Consider the following 17,516-nt stretch of genomic DNA (forward strand, 5'->3'; position numbering starts at 1 on the left):
TATTAAAACCATTTTTTGCAGGACCTCAGCAAGCAGGTGTTTTCTTCTCACATTAATTATTAAGGGGAAACAGGCCGTTTCTCTCCTTGTTACTGTTTCGGTGTCGTTTTATTGCTAGATGAAACAATGGACTGCAATGAGAAATATTTAGAGCTGCCGATAAAGAGCTTGCTTTATCTGTCTCTTAGTTCACCCAAATACAATGTTCGGGAAAGTACCTTTCTCACTTGAAAATATTAACTCTATTAAAAACAAAACACTAAATAGGTCTATTGTCTTTATCTTCTTGTGATGATGGCACAAAAGGCCTTTCTTCAGAGGGATTTGCTGATTGTGAAATCTTGTCTGGGTGTAGATGGACAGTGTTGTGTATCCAGGGTGATTCTCTGCTGTGGCTTTTTATCCCACATGGCACATCCTGCTGAGGCCTTTGGAAGTGTTTAGCAGAAAACTGAACTTTATCATGCTGCTCAGCCTCAGCGGAGAGCTCCACAGCAACCCTTTCATGTAGAAAAGCCCCAGCAAACCCTCAGCTCTGTGATACAATTGCAATTGGAAACCAGCTTCCCTGACCTAATAACCAATTGACTTGATATCCAGGGTACCAGTACTATGTGTCTTTCAGATGGTTTTTCCTATTTGCTCCTGGATTTTGTTGTTGCTGCTGTTTTTAATTTTATCAGAGACAAAGAGTGATTTTTAAAAATTTCCTTTTCATCGATGTTCTGCCTTTATCTATTTTAATGCTTTTGTCTAATAATAGCTACTTTTTAAGTTTTCAAAATGTTTCCAATATCAAAGCACATAGCTGCTTTTTAAAAACTGGAAGAAAATAAAAAAGGGCAGTCGAGATGGCTCTGTGGGTAAAGGCACTTGCCTACAACCCTGATGAGCTGAGGTCAATCCCTGATAGGAGAGAACTGACTTTCAAAGGCTGTCCTCTGACCTCTGCATGCCTGTCATCTCACATACACACACACACATACTTACACACACACACACACACACACACACACACACACACCAAAATGTAATAAAATTTTTAAGAAAGAAAGATAGCAAGAAGGAGAGAAAGTCAGTCTCAGTCCTGTCTCAAAGTTAAAAAAAATTGTTTTCTAACCCTTTTCTATGCTTAGGCTTTGAAAAGACAAGAGAAGTGCTCACTAGACACGTGTGAGTCTGTATGTTGCTTTCATGTTTTGTAAGATCTAATGTGGAGGCTGAGGGCTCCTTTCACTATTTATTGTGCTAGGAAGTAGCCATAGATTTGGCATGGTGGAGCATCGTAATCCCAACACTCAGGAGACTGAGGAAGGAGAATTGTGAGTTCCAGGCAATCTGTTCTACACAAGAAGACCCTGTCAAAAAAGGAAAAAAGAAATAACCACAGGAACTGCCCTGCAGCTTAGCTTCCTTCTACTGACATCTGGAGCTTGCACATGCTGACTGAAGGGTAGTCACATATGGTTCAGGTTTCTAGTTCTGGAACTTGACTCCCTAAGACCAAGGATAAGCCATGTTCTTCACATCAGAGAACCCAGAGCACTTGTGATATTTGTACCAGGTTTACTGCAGGAAGAAAATGCCAGTACAGGAATACTATGTAAATACAATGATTTACCCAACAGCTCTATTCAATATGCATCCCAGAACCTCCATTTAATCTCTCAGCACAGAAAAAAACAGTCTCAAGGAATTAATGGAACTGGGCTTGATTAGGTTTTGGTTCAGCTTCTCAAACCAGGTTCCTTCCTGACTTATCTTTACTCTTCCTCTCCATTGAAAGTATTGTTTTGTTTTGTTTTTTAGAAACTTTATTTTCCATCTGCCTTCTTTCCATTTTGCCTAAGTGTTTGCAGAACAGCCTGCAACCGATCTGTGATTGTTCCAACTCATTCAGTGGCCTGAGCAGGGAGAGTTACAAGACCAATTCCCAGCAGCTGCCTTAGCACTCCAGTTTTCAGTAGATAGGCTCAGCTGCCACCTAAGTATCTTCAGATCAGTCTGCCACCTCAGGCTGAGCCACGGAGAACTCGGGGAGGTAGCAAAGCCCTTACATACACCCTGACCTTCCTCCTTGGTCTTTTCAGCAATCCCTTCTTTCTCATCGCTTTAGGTCAGCCATCACGCACCCATCACACCAGCGGAGGGCGCTCTCCTGCTGCGTGGAATGGCCATGTTCCACATTGCACAGGAGAATCTATGCGCATAAGATGCTTCTAGGAGGGGTTGCTGCTCAACCCGGGAACCAGTCACCACTGGAAGACAAGGCTCCTGAAAAGCTGCTTGAATCGAGTTAATGAAAGGCCTAGGAATGAAGTTGCCATCAATAGGAACGGCTGTGGTAGCAGCAGTAAATTTTAGTAAAGCTCCCTGGCCAGTGTTCCCAGAAGAGATGACCCTGACATCAGCCGGAGTTCTCCATGGCAACAATGGTTCCAGCAGCAGCTTCTCCCAGGTCCTGTTCAGGTTTATGCTGTAGATTCCACCTCTTCTCCTTTTGTCGATGTGGCTGTTGTGTCTGGAAACCCAGGCAGGTGCAACCTAACTGGGTTCCTGCTGCGAGGAATTCCTCTCCCTTTGTTTGCAGGGTTTCCAGGACTCTGGGCGTGGTGAGAAAGTTTTCCTTAAGTTATGACCAGGATCAAGAACAATAGCATAAGGGCCCTTCCTGGGACATCCTGCAAAATGAAACATGAAACTGTAGGGGAAGGGACGGTGTCATTGGCTTCCAGTGGTAACAAGCAGGGAGGCTGCTAAACATCCTACGTGGAGAAGCCGTCCCCCATAGGAAGGAATTCTTGCAGTCCAAAATATCAGTAGTGCCACTGTTTAAAAAAGAAAAGCTTTAGGACACTCGAATGGATATTGACCTTTCCTGATTTGTTAAAATCAAGGATCAAAAATAATTGGCCTGTACTCTGAAGTTATATAATATCTTGTCTGTTATATTTTGGGAGCCATTACCACAAAAAGGCATCAAGAAGAACTCTGTAGAAATTTCTTTTAAATGATTATCCCTGTTATGTTAAACGGAGATTTGACTCTTGTTTGTGACATTTTGATGAGTTTTAATTTGCCTGCTATCCTTAGAAAACTGAAATCTGGAAAAGAAACTGACTTCCCTAAATTGCACCTGGATCTGGTACTAGGGGTATCAGCTCCTGGTCTGACTACAAACTGATTAGCCAAACGGTAAACAGAAAACTTTTCAAAAATAAGGACACACGGATTTCTTAGGTTAAAAAATACTTGATTTTTTAAAAAATGTGTACATGATTCTTTCGAAATTGTTTATTCTGGGCATGTTTAACAAATGTGTTAAAGTGAAACAGAAAAAAATGCACTCTGCACTTCACTTTTTTTTTTCCTTCTATAAAATGAAGCTAGCTGGGAATGGTGGTGCATTCTTACAGCTCCAGCCTTCAACTGAGGCAGAAGAATAGTGAGTTCAAAACCAGCCTGGGCTACAAAGCAAGTCTCAGAAAAAAGCTCTGTCGAAGCATTCTTGTATTTTAAAATCAAAGTACAAAGAAATAGAAAATGTTGAAGGGCGTTTAGAATGTACTTCATGCGGGGACGGTGCTTGTAGAAGTAACCTATTAGAAACATAAATGAAAGAGGTTAATGAGGGTGAGTTTGTGTTTGATCTGTAAAGACTGGCAACCTGAGAGGTAAACAGTAACTTGACAGGGAATAAAGAGAAAGAATCAATGACCGGTAAATGCTGATAGCCATTGATGATAGTGGCCTAGATAATGAGCCGTGGGAGAGGGTGAACGAAGGGTGTGGAGCAGGTCACAGTGGAGAAGAGCTTCAAGCTAGCCTTAGCAGTGCAAAGGGAAACAGATACAGTAACGGGGATCGACAACTGTTTGTCAGACTTTAAGTCTGTCTCTGTACAAAAAAAAAAAATCTATATACAAAATACAGCATCTAGGAAGCTTTAATTGTGGAACAGGAAAAATAATTCTTGAAACTTAATTATACTGGACTTAATAACTAAGACAGAATATTGTTAAATAAACCTTTCTCTTCAAATTAAAAAATATTACTTAAAATTTAAAGACGAATGTGTATTTTAGAAATATCTCTAACCCATTAGACAATATAAAAGTCTATTTAGCTGGGTGGCAGTGGCGCACGCCTTTAATCCCAGCACTCGGGAGGCAGAGCCAGGCGGATCTCTATGGGTTCGAGGCCAGCCTGAACTACAGAGCGAGATCCAGGACAGTCACCAAAACTACACAGAGAAACCCTGTCTCAAAACAAACAAACAAACAAAAACAAAAGTTTATTTAGCTATGTTTTGTTATATTAAAGGTGTGTTTGAGAAGTAACTGCTTTTAGATTTTCCTAGGTAAATAGTAGACTGTCTTAACTATCCAAGTTATCCATAGTTACAACGTTCCTCCTAAAGTCCAGATTCTAGGTTAGAATTTGAGATTTTTCTTTTTAAGTGTGTGTGTGTGTGTGTGTGTGTGTGTGTGCACAAACACACGTGCCCATTCATGTATAGAGAGGCTAGAGGGTGACCACAAGTGTCTCCTTTTGTCGTTCTCCAACTCGGTTTCTGAAGCAAGGTCTTTCACTGAAACTGGATCTCATTGATTCAGCTAGATGGGCTGACCAGAAAGCCCCAGAAATTCCTCCTGTCTCTGCCTCCCAGCATTGAGATCACAGATGCACACCATCACCACATCTGACTTCTTAAAAGAAGGTGCTAAGGGCCTCAACTCAGGCCTTCATTCTTGGACAGCCAACACATTACTCACTGAGCCATCTCCCAGGTCAGCACCTGAGATTTCAGGATAAGCACGTTACAGGTTAGGGCTTACAGTCTAAGGTGTTTCAAATGAGTATCACAAAGAGCTACTGCAGACATTTGTAGAAACTTAGCTGGGAATGGAGTCCATCTATTCCTGAGAAAGAAGGGAGGCAGAGTGGCTGAGCTAATCCTAAATTACTCCACTAAAATTCTCACATTTTTAGAATAGGACAACAATCAGTTTCCCCATTTATATTAAAAGAAACGAACAGAGGAAGAATGAGGCTGAACAAACCACCCAGAAATGCTTCTTTTGCATGACATCCTTTTTTTTTTTTTTTTTTAAGATTTATTTATTTATTACGTATACAGCATGTATGACTGCAGGCCAGAAGAGGGCACCAGATCTCATTACAGATGGTTGTGAGCCACCATGTGGTTGCTGGGAATTGAACTCAGGACCTTTGGAAGAGCAGTCAGTGCTCTTAACCTCTGAGCCATCTCTCCAGCCCTTGCATGACTGATATCTGCAAGGAAGATACCTGAGCAACTGAAAAAGACAAGGTTGAAATTTACAAGAGTTTCCGCTCGGGTGACACAGTTTTGGCCAAAGTTATCTCCCTTGGTGATGCACAGTCCAATTACCTGCTGACCACTGCTGAAAATGAGTTAGGGGTGGTGGTAGCGGACCGTGAATCAGATGTCCAGATGGTTCCCATCAGCTGGTGTGAGATGCAGTGTTGGAAGACCCACACTTAAGAATTCCAGAAAGTGGCCAGAGTGCAGCCTGAGTTCTTACAAATCTAAGCACACTTTACCCCAATGACAGAGTCAACTCCTTCCAAGAGTGTGAGTATGAAAGAACATCAAGATGCCATGGTCTTTATTAAGGTACCTTGCAGTCAGTTCACAACTACCTCTTGAAAAATCTGCCAGAAATACATTCGTGTCGAGCACCCAAGGCCCATGCAGCCGAGACAGAAAGATTGTTAGTTCCCAAGTTGGAGAACAGCGGCTAGTAAGACTCTTTCAACCAAAAATATAAAAAAGAAAATGTACTCCATTTGAAACACTATTTTCTTGAGAAACAGTGATTTTTTTTTTACTCTTTTGGCTGGTGAATCTTATTTAAAGACATTCAGCAAACAAAACCACGTTATATTGGAAATAGCTTATGCCTTTATAAATATGTATATATGTATTTTGCTATGACTGGGGGGAAAAACATGCTTTTCATTTGTTAGTGGTATAATTTTCTTATTTCTTACTCTGTGTGTTTTATGAGACCAGACCCAGCTTTTTCATGCGGATGCTTGGGATTTTAACTCAGGTGCTCACGGTTGGATAGCATTGCCCTGACCTGGTAAACCATCTCCACAGCCCCCACTCTCACTGTTTAGAACGTGAACTTGCAGTGGACTTTCTCATTGTGTTGTTTTTTTTTTTTAAAAAAAGTACTTAATTTCTTTTCCTATTCCTGGCAGGGTTACAGGAAATTAACGGGAACAAGAGATACTTAGGGTAAAGCCTGGAACATAGGACAGTTAAAACTGATAGTCTCCCTATCCCGTGCAAGGCAGGTTTTCCATAGACTTCCCAACATCATTAGAGTTGGGGGTGCTCTAGAAAAATCTCTACCATTCACTAACTTCACAGCTACCAACCAGCTACCAAAGAGCCCATCAGCATCTTCCCTCTGTCTCTAGTTTTCCTGGTCCTCACTCTGTCTTTAGTAGTGACACTCAATATGAACAAAATTGTCAAGCTGAGTGTAGCGGCTCATGTCTGAATCCCAGCAATTGTGAGGCAGAGACAGGAAGATTGCTAGAAGTTTTAGGCTAGCCTGCTCTATACAACAAGACCCAGACCAGCCAAAGATACACAGCAAAACCTTGTCTCAAAACAACAATGACAAAACAAAACCCAACTGGTCTTAGTGATGTTATTTCAAATCACACAAGCATGATTGATGAGTTATTGGAAGTATCTTTCAATCCAACTGAAAATAGAGATCTCACAGTCTTTTTTAAGCCATGTGAAAACCAATGTCGCAGGTACTGAAATGACAAGACAGACAAGTCCCAATCCCAGCGAAGACAAAGCAATAAATGCAGCTAGAGCACACCGCCAACAGATGGCAGCACTTGACCATGGAGCCTCTTCTCCATGGTCCTGTTCTACTGTGACTTGCAGAATTGCAAAATCCCAAATCAAAGTGGACAAAACATTCTATTAGGAAATCTCATGAGCATTTAAAATCATCACTGGCTGCCAAGATGGTGAGCACGAAGGATGCGGCTGCTACATAGCATGATAATGAGAAGGGCAATTTGACATGAAATTAGCCTGAGACATCCAAGGTATGATTGTTGGAGTTGTAAAGGCTGTGACAGAAATGAAGCTGGGTTCTACAATGCTGAAAATCAGTATATTCGCCAGCCATAAGAACACTGGTCCATAAACAAAAAATGCAGCTCAGAGTCTCTCACATAATAAGTACTAAGTTGAATACTCTTAAAGAAACACAAATTTTATTTGTGTTGTTTATCTAAACTAAATAACATCACATTGGGAAATACATTTCTATATGTTGTTATAGTTGAATGTGTATACACCTGGGAAATATTTTTCACACTAGCAACATGGATTCCCTATTCTTCTGTGTTCTATTGTTAACATGAAAGACTAGTAAGAAAGATACCTACATTGAAATATATGCTTTGTGGCATTACTAAAATGCTTAACCTGCCTACAATTCATTTATAAAAGAGTAATTATACCTACCACAGGATTTTTTGAGAATCAAAGAAATGGCTGACACATAGCACGTTCTTAATAATTGAAAGCTAGTGTTATTGTAGTTTTAAGTATTTTACTATTCTCACACAGTAATTTTTAATTTAAGTTCCTGGGGGGGGGGAGTATCACTAGGGAAAATGGCCTGGAGCTTCCTCAATGTTCTTGCAAATATTGCACAAGAAAACATAACAAACCTGTAGGAGGGGTAGGCAGGAAGATTGGAGAGAGAGCTCAGTAAGAGAACTGGCTGCTCTTGCAGAAGAATTTGGTTCCTAGCACCCACATGGTGGCTAACAGCATCTTTAACTTCAGTTCCAGAGGATGTAGTACTCTATTCTGGCTTTCCTGGGCACCAAGCATGCATGTGGTACACAGAAATACCATACACGCAGGCAAAACACCATATGCATAAAATAAAATAAAATACAAGCAACATTGGAAGAGGATGGGAAGTTTTATACTAATGTGTACTAAGGCCTTATGAGACAGTCTCTGCTTATGCTCAACAGAAGGATCACATAGGCTAAGTTTGCTGAAGCCAAAATACTTTATTGCTTGATGCTAACCAGCCTTGCATTGGTACTCACAATGCAAACTAAATCTGTTGTTTCTTAATTCTTATTGGTACTACTTTGATGAGAGGCCTAGAAGGCCATACAGGTTTTGACTGATGATTGATTAGAAGGGTCTGTTCCAAGAACAGTTTACAAAATATTCTGGACTCAGTCTCCGAATACTTCTGTAGGCGAGGTGGGAGCCACAGTTCCTACCAGTCTACTCGAATTAGACTGGCTTCTCCTTTCCCTTCTTTCCCTTCCAGACTGTCTACTCTTGGACTAGACAGAGGTGGAGGTGGGGAGTGGAAGAGATGGGAGGCGGGGTGTAAAATCCCTTGCTAAATGCTCCCAAATGCACATACCATTGGAATTAAAATTTGTGCGAGCCTGACTAGCTTACGAGCTCAGCTTGAGCGAGGGTTGTTTCATTAGATTGTATGTCCTCAAGTGCCTCAACCGGGACATGTATTCAATGTCTATGATCACATGAAAATGACACAGGAAGGCGGCACTACACTAGTTTAGAAGATAATCACAGCATCCCAAGTAGCTGCTTTAGAAATACATGATCTGTGATATTGTAAGATGAGTGCCATGTCCCAAGTATTAATGCTTTCACTTTGCCTTAATACTAAGTGAAGTGAATTTTGGCAACTAGGTTGCCCAGTTAGGTAACACCCCTGAGGTGGAGCGGCTAGCATGTGACAACGTGTAGGCCCTGAACCCACACTTGTCAACCACACAAGAATGGGCCATTGATGCAGCAAAAACCCGGTCATGGACAGCTTCAGGCAGTTTGTAACTGGAATGCACTGTCTGGTTTACCAAGAACAGCCAGTGTACCCACCCACCCCGCCCTAAGTAAAACAGGAAAGCCGAAGGCAAAACGTGGCTATTGCGCATGCTCACACGGCCCTCCGCGCTCCCACCCGAGCTCCTTGACACCCTAGCAGCGACTTTCCCAGATGTCTGCGGACCGGTTCCCGCCCACTGTGAAGCCGAATTGGCGGACGCCAGTCCCCTCTGCGGTTTGGAACCCTTCCTTTCCCCCGGCCTTTCCCACTCGCACGTAGACAGCGCATCCCTCGGCTTCCCAGGGTTTTGCCAGCTGTCAATATGGCCGCAGACGGGCTGGCGGAGGCGGAGGCTTTTCATTGGCCAAGCCCTCGCACGGCCCCGCCCACTTCCTCCCTCTGGGCTGCGCTCGCCCGGGGCCCCGCCACGCATGCGCGGCGGGGGCGGGCCGGGATGCGGGCGGGTCTTCCGTGTGGCGCCGTCGCTGCTTCAGCCGCGCTGTCTCTGCGGCTCCGGCGCTGCGCTGCCGCCGGCGTTGGCGGCGCGAGGGGAGCGAGGGGACCGGCGGGGCTTGTGTGCGCTCGCGAGGGGCGCCGCGGTGCCAGCAGTTCCCTTCGCGCGGGGCCGGCGGCCAGGGTGAGCAGCAGTCGGCGAGGCCCTGGACGGCGCCATGTCGGCGGGCGGCCCATGCCCGGCGGGAGCCGGCGGCGGCCCAGGGGGCGCCTCCTGCCCTGTGGGGGTCTCCCCTGGCGGGGTGTCCATGTTCCGGTGGCTGGAGGTGCTGGAGAAGGAGTTCGACAAGGCCTTCGTGGATGTGGATCTGCTTCTGGGGGAGATCGATCCGGACCAGGCGGACATCACTTACGAGGGGCGACAGAAGATGACCAGCCTTAGCTCCTGCTTTGCGCAGCTTTGCCACAAAGCCCAGACTGTGTCCCAGATCAACCACAAGCTAGAGGTGAGCCTCGGGGGCTGGCAGCAATGGCATTCAACCCCAGGCTGTCCGAGGGCGTTAGATTCCCATTTAACGCGCCAGGAAAACGACCCTGTAAAACTGTCCCCTGGGACACCTCAGCTTCGAATGTAATCGAGAGTGCGTTTATACGTGTGTGTGTGTGTGTGTGTGTGTGTGTGTGTGTGTGTGTGTGTGTGTGTGTGTGTGTGTGTGTGTGTGTGTGTGTGAAGCAAAGGAGTGAGGAGCGGGTGGGGGAGGAAAAGGATGGAGACCGACGTGTGGGTCTCCTGGGTCTGTCATCCACCTCCCAGCATCTCACTGAGGAGGGAACAGGAACTAAATCACTCTATCTGCCCTGTAAGTGTCACATTAACCAAGATCCTCTGTCGGGGAAATACTACCTCAGCCCTCCTTTGGACGTGTGAGTTTTGCAGACCAGCTTTGATCATGATAAGCTAGATTGATATGTTTTCAGACCGATGCAGCTCCGATTATTTTTATCTGATAATAGCCCAGATCAACGTCCATGACTGTACACAGAGACATGCATGAACTTTAAGGGAAAGTTCTTAGGGAACTGGAATGGAATGTATATTACTACCTCCCTTCTCGGTTTACATTCACACTTGGTCCTTCAATTACAGACAGATATGTCTTCAGGGCTCCCTGTCAATATTCAAGTAACTTCCAACTTTGAGGTATATGTGTTTGTACTCTACTGCATTTCCCAAATTTTAGACATTTTAGAGTATATAAAGACAGTCTTTTGCTTTGGTCTCTAATCAGAGGGTGGGGAGATTCCAAGACAAAAATTCCAAGCCTCCCATTTTGTGTGGAAAATTAAACGAGGGCAGTGGTACAAGATTTAGAAATCATGGTGTATTAACATTATGTGGAAAGCACTTTAGAAATAGACAATTTAAACAGAGAAAAGTCTTTCATTTTAAACAGGATTAAAAAATGAGATAATCTGTGATGTGTGAAGTTGTATGTGCCTTAGCTTTCCAAAGAGCTCCTCATTACTGCGAACTGTAATAATGATAGTTCCCATTGTGTCCACATTAAATGTGTATGCCAGATTTGTTTCCTGTCATTGCTTAGTGGTTATCAACCTTCCATATTAGTTAACTGTGAAAAGCATGGTGCCACTAGTATTTAATTAGCATCTACTTACATATTTAGGATTTTATGGTTCCTTTCTGAAAAGGTTGGGATGAAAGTTTATGTAAAAGTGTTAAGGATAGCTGAGCAGTGGTGGTACTTGCCTTTTATCCCAGCATTTGGGAGGGAGAGGCAGGTAGACCTTGGTGAGTTCGAGGCCAGCCTGGTCTATAAAGTGAGTTTCAGGACAGCCATGACTGTTACACAGAGAAACCCTGTGTCCAAAAACAACAACAACAATAAACCCAAACAAACAAACAAATATTAAGTACATGTAAGAGAAAATGTCTCTTGATTTTTTTTTTTTTTTTCAGTGAATGGTAATTACTAGCAGCTGAGTTTCCAGGTAGTAAAATTGCGTTTGGTGGCTCTTAAAATAGTATTTTAACTTTAAAGATCAAAGATGAGTAGCTTTTATCACACGAGAACTTGCATATCATTTACATCTTTAACCATATGTTGATGGTAACTAGTTTTTAAAGAATAAAACAATTTCCAACTTATTTTTTTAAAAAATGACCAAAGGAAGCTAACAATAGTGCTTTCTGTTGTTAGCTATAAAATCTGATTTTGAAAAAAAAGAATTAATGACTAATAGGTGCTCAACTTTTTAAAAATTCTTAACTAGTTTAAAGGAATATTTTTCTAAGTAATAGATCATGCATGTTATAACTTATGCAGGTTCTCCCTTTTTTTTGGTTTTTTTTTTGGTTTTTTGAGACAGGGTTTCTCTGTGTAGTTTTGCACCTTTCCTGAATCTCGCTCTGTAGACCAGGCTGGCTTGGAACTCGCAAAGATCCGCCTAGCTCTGCCTCCCCAGTGCTGGGATTAAAGGCATTCGCCACCACCGCCTGACTGGTTCTCCTTTTTTTTTTTTTTTTCCAGAAATTGTATTTACATATTCGGTCTATGTCCCATCTTAGGAAGTAGCATTATTTCTTAAAATAAGAAATGCTAAGGCCGGGCCATAGTGGCACAAGCCTTCAATCCCAGCATTTGGGAGGCAGAGACAGGCGGATCTCAGTGAATTTGAGACCAGTCTGGTCTACAAAGCAAGTTCCAAGACAGCCAGGAATGTTACACAGAGAAACCTAGTCTCGAAAAACCAAAAAAGAAAAAAAAAAGAAAAGAAATACTAAGGCTAGGTGTGATGGTGCACTCCTTTAATCCCAGTACTCAGGAGTCATAGGCAGGTGGATCTTTTTGAGTTTGAGGCCAGCCTGGTCTACAGAGCAAGTTCCAGGATAGCCTGAGCTACACAGAGACACCCTTTCTTGGAAAAGATAGGAAGGAAGGAAGGAAGGAATGAAGGAAGGAAGGAAGGAAGGAAGGAAGGAAAAGAAATGCTAGCATATCACAATGTGAGTGTATTTTTCAGGGTGTATGTAACTCTTGATTCAGAGATCTTAGAAAATGGTGAGGGCGATAATTTGATTTTTGTTTATATGTATTTGCAACTATGCATGATTCATCTGTGTTCATTTTTGCACATGAAACATCTTATGTACTTTACATAGAATAGTTGTGTACTGCTATGAAATGACTTACGGCTAGCCACACCTTTCAGAGTAGACCTAGTATACTATACACAGAATTTCGGGGGATGCTCTATAAACTGTTGACAGTCTACTGAGATTCTCAGTATCGAAATCTTATAAGAGATTTTGATGCTTTCTTACTCTATTTTAATTATGTTTCAATAAACAAATGAACTAGTTCTTTTAACTATTCTGTATGGATGTTGAAATAATATTTGAAGCTGCTTACTGTTTGTGTAACAAATGTACACCAAGTTTAGTGGTTTTAGAGATTAATATTAAACCACCTTATAGTAAAATGTTTTTATATTCTCAAGTCACATATAATTCCAGTGTGTATTTATAAATGTAATCCCAGTACTTAGGTGGTGGAGGCAGTAGGATCAGAAGTTTAAGGCTAGCCTGGGCTACATGAAACCCTGTCTCCAAAAAAAAAAAAAAAAAAAGAAAAAGAAAGAAAACAAACAGCCCATATAAATTGGTCTTCTGTTTCCTTCCAAATTGCCACTTTACCCAGTCCTTGTGTTTTTAGGTAATACTACACTTTAGATTAACCTAGTGGTTAGGAAAACAATTTTACTGAAAAAAAAATCATAGGTTCCCTTTTAAATTAAATATAAGTACCATCCACATAGCTTTTTGCTGTAAGTTGTATTTGGCAAGAGATGTACATAAAGGGTTGGCAACTGAAGAAAAAAAATCAGATTATTTTGAGATGGTGCCATTTCAAAATAACTCTCTCAAACTTCCTACCTGCCTGAGAATTCCTGCTGTGGTGAGCCACTTGGTTGAGGCCCAGCTCTAGTGACCAGTATAATATCAATTGCAATGGCAATAATAGCCATAGAGGAGTAAAGGCTATGAACCAATGCCTTAAAATAATTCACCTCTGCTTTGGAATGTAAGCTCTGCTTATTCTATCCTTTTAAGAAATAACAGCAAAACCTAGCCCACCTAAACTGGGCATGGTGGCCCTTGTCTATAATCTCAGCACTATGTAGGTGGAGAGAAGAGGATCAAGGGCACCCTCAGCTACACATTGAATTCAGGACCATCCTGGGCTACATGACACCCTGTTTCCAGAGTCAAAAATATACCTTCTACAGCATGTCTTTCTTCCACAGTAGCTGAACTAGTATCTCTTTAAACTGATTTATTGTCAAATCATTAGTAGAGAAGTGGTAAGCCTTGGTCAGAAGTGTGGTTGACATTAAGCTGATGATATACTTGTCTTCATGCAGCTTTAAGTTTGTGCTGTTTTATTTGTTTATTGTGCATGGCGTGTGTGTGTGTGTGTGTGTGTGTGTGTGTGTGTGTGTGTGTGTAAAAGACAAAGCTCAACATCATGTATCTTCCTCATGTCTTGAGAAGGGTCTCTCTCTGAACCTGGAGCTTGCCAATTTGGTTAAACTGGGCTGGCCAGCAAGCCCATGGGATGCCCTGTCTCCACTTGCCCGTCCTGGGGTTGCAGACACCCTTCCATGCCTGGCTTTTAACTTGGGTGCTGGAGACCTGAACTCCAGTCCACAGTCTTGCAGAGCAAGCATCTTATCAACTGAACCATCTCCCCAGCTCCTTTATTTTTATTTCTGAAACAGGACCTCTTGAAATCTTGGCTGCCTCAACCTCATAATTATATCCAAAGGTGATCTTGAATCTTTGATCCCCCTGTCTCCATCTCCCTGAAGAAATTTCTGTTAACCTAAAACATAATGGATTAATAGAAATTAAGCTAGGAGGTATGGAAATATTATCCCACATTGTATAAAGCAGAGAAACTGGGAAGTGGAAAGTACAGTGATGGGTGAGAGCTTATGGTGCATTTGACAGACACAGACCTTTTGAAAGCGTTGACAATATTCTCAACTTTTTTATTTCAGGACCCCTTAGCACTTAAATTTTGGGGACCCCAGAGAGCTTTTGTGTGTGTGTGTCTACTGTTTTAGAAGTTGAAAATAAGTTGTAAATATTAATATATATTAATCTGGATGGGGATGGACAGTAAATAGGTTTCAGTATGTAATCTATGCTGGCCTCTTGGGATTCTCCTGCCTTGGCTTCCCAAGTGTTGTGATGGTAGGCATGCCACCACCATATTAATGTTAATAGTATTTTAAATTTAAAATAGCTTTTTCAAAGCCAAGTAAAATTAATGAGCAGAATAATATTGTTTTCTGTATTTTTCAAATCTTTTAACATCTGGCTTAATGGGTAATAGTTGGATTCTTACATCTGCTTTTGCATTCAGTTTTATTGTTATAGCGTTTTGTTCATAGAAAAAAGTATGACCAGACAGAGATTTGTAGCTTGGTAGGGAGGAGTATTTTGATAGCCCCTTCAGGCAGTTGTTGATATTCTCTGGTGGTAAAAGTTGATAAGAACTCAGGATTAGAAGCAGGCAGATGATCCCTGTGAGTTCCTGACCAGCCTGGGCTACATAGCAAGTTCCAGACCAGCCAGGAGCGACACTGTTGCAGAACAACTTTCTTAAAGAGGTGATGAGATAATTTCTTCTGAGATCAGACAACAGCTGGTGTGTTCAGGGTGTATGGCTGTAGACATAAGAGTGGGTTGTTTTTTTGTTTTGATTTGGTTTCGGTTTTTGTGTTTTTTGAGACAGGGTTTTTCTGTGTTGCCCTGGTTGTCCTGAAACTTGCTCTGTAGACCAGGATGGCCTCAAACTCAGAGATCTACCTGCCTCTGCCTTCTGATTGTTTCTTAAAGATTGGCTGTAATGTAGAGTCTCAAAGCAATAAAATGAACTGTTCATATAATGGGTTTGTTTTTAAATTGTTTTATTTTTAGTGTACAAAACAATGAATTTTATTATGACATTTTCATACATATTTATCTTTGTACTTTTTTCCTCTGTTGCCTACGTCTTTGTATTTATATCTGCCACCTGACTACCCTCCTGTACCCTCCCCCACTGTTACATTAGTAAATATTGGTCTGTCTAGTAGGTTGAGTGGTTCTCTATTCAGGGATGATTTTTTTTTTTTTTTTTTTTTTTTTTTTTTTTTTTTTTTTTGGTTTTTTTCGAGACAGGGTTTCTCTGTGTAGCTTTGCGCCTTTCCTGGAACTCGCTTTGGAGACCAGGCTGGCCTCGAACTCACAGAGATCCGCCTGGCTCTGCCTCCCGAGTGCTGGGATTAAAGGCGTGTGCCACCACCGCCCGGCAAGGGGATGATTTTGTAATGGATGGATCATTTTTAAAATGACTTGCTGTTTTTTTAAAGGTTCTCCAGTTTTTGATAAAAAAAAAAAAAACTTACAGAGTATTTAAGTATTAAATTTGTTAGTATTTCCCACGTCATCAAGAAAATCCCGAGATTTGGGGAAGTCATCAAGTTCATGATGATGGATTTCAAGTTTTCCAGGATTCCAGTTTTCACTTAAAAACTACAGTTTTATCTTTAGTCACAAATACTGTTCTATTCATTCTCAGGAATGTATCTGCCACATTTTAATCTAAATAACTGTGGTTTGTCCTTTTTTTCCATATTTTGTCTTTGAGACAGGTCTCACTATGCAGTCCAGGCTGTCCTCTAACTGTGGTCTTCCTGGCTTAGCCTCTTGGTGCTGGGGTTATTAGGTGTCCATCTTCATACTCAGCTACGTGGTCCTTCTCCCATGTCAAGATGTTCTTTAAAGGAAAAGGTCCAGTCTGTAAGTCAAGCAGATGCCTAGGTGCTTTTTAAATTTATTTTTATTTTTATTTTTATTTTTTGAGACAGGGTTTCTCTGTGTAGCTTTGGAGCCTGTCCTGGAATTCTCTCTGTAGACCAGGCTGGCCTCGAACTCACAGAGATCCGCCTGCCTCTACCTCCCTAGTGCTGAGATTAAAGGGATGTGCCACCACCACCCTGCTCCTAGGTGCTTTTTCTTCGGGATAACATATGTTGGTGTGCAGTGTGCATACTTTGCCTCCATCTTATCACATAGAAAGTTAAAAAGACATATATTCAAAGACTGAAACTTGTAAGAAATTGGTAATTTTTTATGGATAAATAACATTATGGTTTTTTGTTTGTTTGTTTGTTTGTTTTCTTTTTTTGAGACAGGGTCTCTCTGTGTAGCTTTGGAGCCTCTCCTGGAACTCACTCTGTAGTCCAGGCTGGGCTCGAACTCACAGAGACCACCTGCCTCTGCCTCCTGAGTGCTGGGATTAAAGACATGCGCTGCCACCACCACCTGGTTTAGGAATGTTAAAGCTGAATGCCTGCAGTGAAGAGAGTAGCGACCACTGGTGCAGTTTCTGCCCCTTCGTGGCCTGTGCACAAATGCCAGCAGTTTCCTTACCAGAGCTTTTGCATTGTTGGTACAGACATTAGCTTAGGAAAAAGCAGGTGACATTTTATTATCATGAAAGTGACCTGCACTGTGAGAGTGTCCCCTGTGTGAGAATGCTTTAGTAATGGCTGAAACTCTTTGCAGAAAAATGGTTATGCACCTCTACTGAGTAGTCTTTTAATTTCCTTCACATAGCTTTTAATTATGTATAATTATATGTGCAATATATATAAAATTGACTTTATAGGGACCTTGGACATCTTACCTCTTTTTTTCCCAGTTTTTTTTTAAGATTTATTATTATGTATAGTGTTCTGTCTGCATGTATGCCTGCATGCATACATGTAATTATTGTACTTAAAAGCATTATTTTTGATACACTTATTATTTCTTTATGGTAAGAATGTGTAAAAACTGCTCTTCCAGCTCTTTTGAAATATACACATTATTGTTAACCCCAGGTATCTAACTGTACGGTAGAGCTCCAGAATGTATCCTTCCTCTCTAACTATGACTTTGTACCTGTGATTAGACTTTACTGATCCTCCCCCCCTCAAGTCCCTGGTAACCACTTGAACCTCTGCTTCTATGAAAACAGTCTTTTAGGTGCCACATATGAGTGAGATCATGCAGTATTCAGCTACCTGTCT

The 17,516-nt window shown here is 41.8% G+C and overlaps 1 protein-coding gene across 2 annotated transcripts in view; it reads left to right on the forward strand.

The window, feature by feature from the left end:
* The first annotated feature begins 9,408 nt into the window (after window positions 1-9,408).
* Gopc (golgi associated PDZ and coiled-coil motif containing) overlaps window positions 9,409-17,516 on the forward strand; it is a 44,185-nt gene continuing 36,077 nt past the window's right edge. For both annotated transcript variants that reach the window (XM_052751340.1, XM_052751341.1), the window contains exon 1: window positions 9,409-9,877. In XM_052751340.1, coding sequence (XP_052607300.1) covers window positions 9,590-9,877 — 288 coding nt within the window. In that variant the 5' untranslated portion in view covers window positions 9,409-9,589. The remainder of the gene's footprint in view (window positions 9,878-17,516) is intronic.

The sequence above is a fragment of the Peromyscus californicus genome, unplaced genomic scaffold (genome assembly GCF_007827085.1).
Source record: "Peromyscus californicus insignis strain IS unplaced genomic scaffold, ASM782708v3 Scaffold_22__1_contigs__length_63687245, whole genome shotgun sequence".
Lineage (NCBI taxonomy): Eukaryota > Metazoa > Chordata > Mammalia > Rodentia > Cricetidae > Peromyscus > Peromyscus californicus.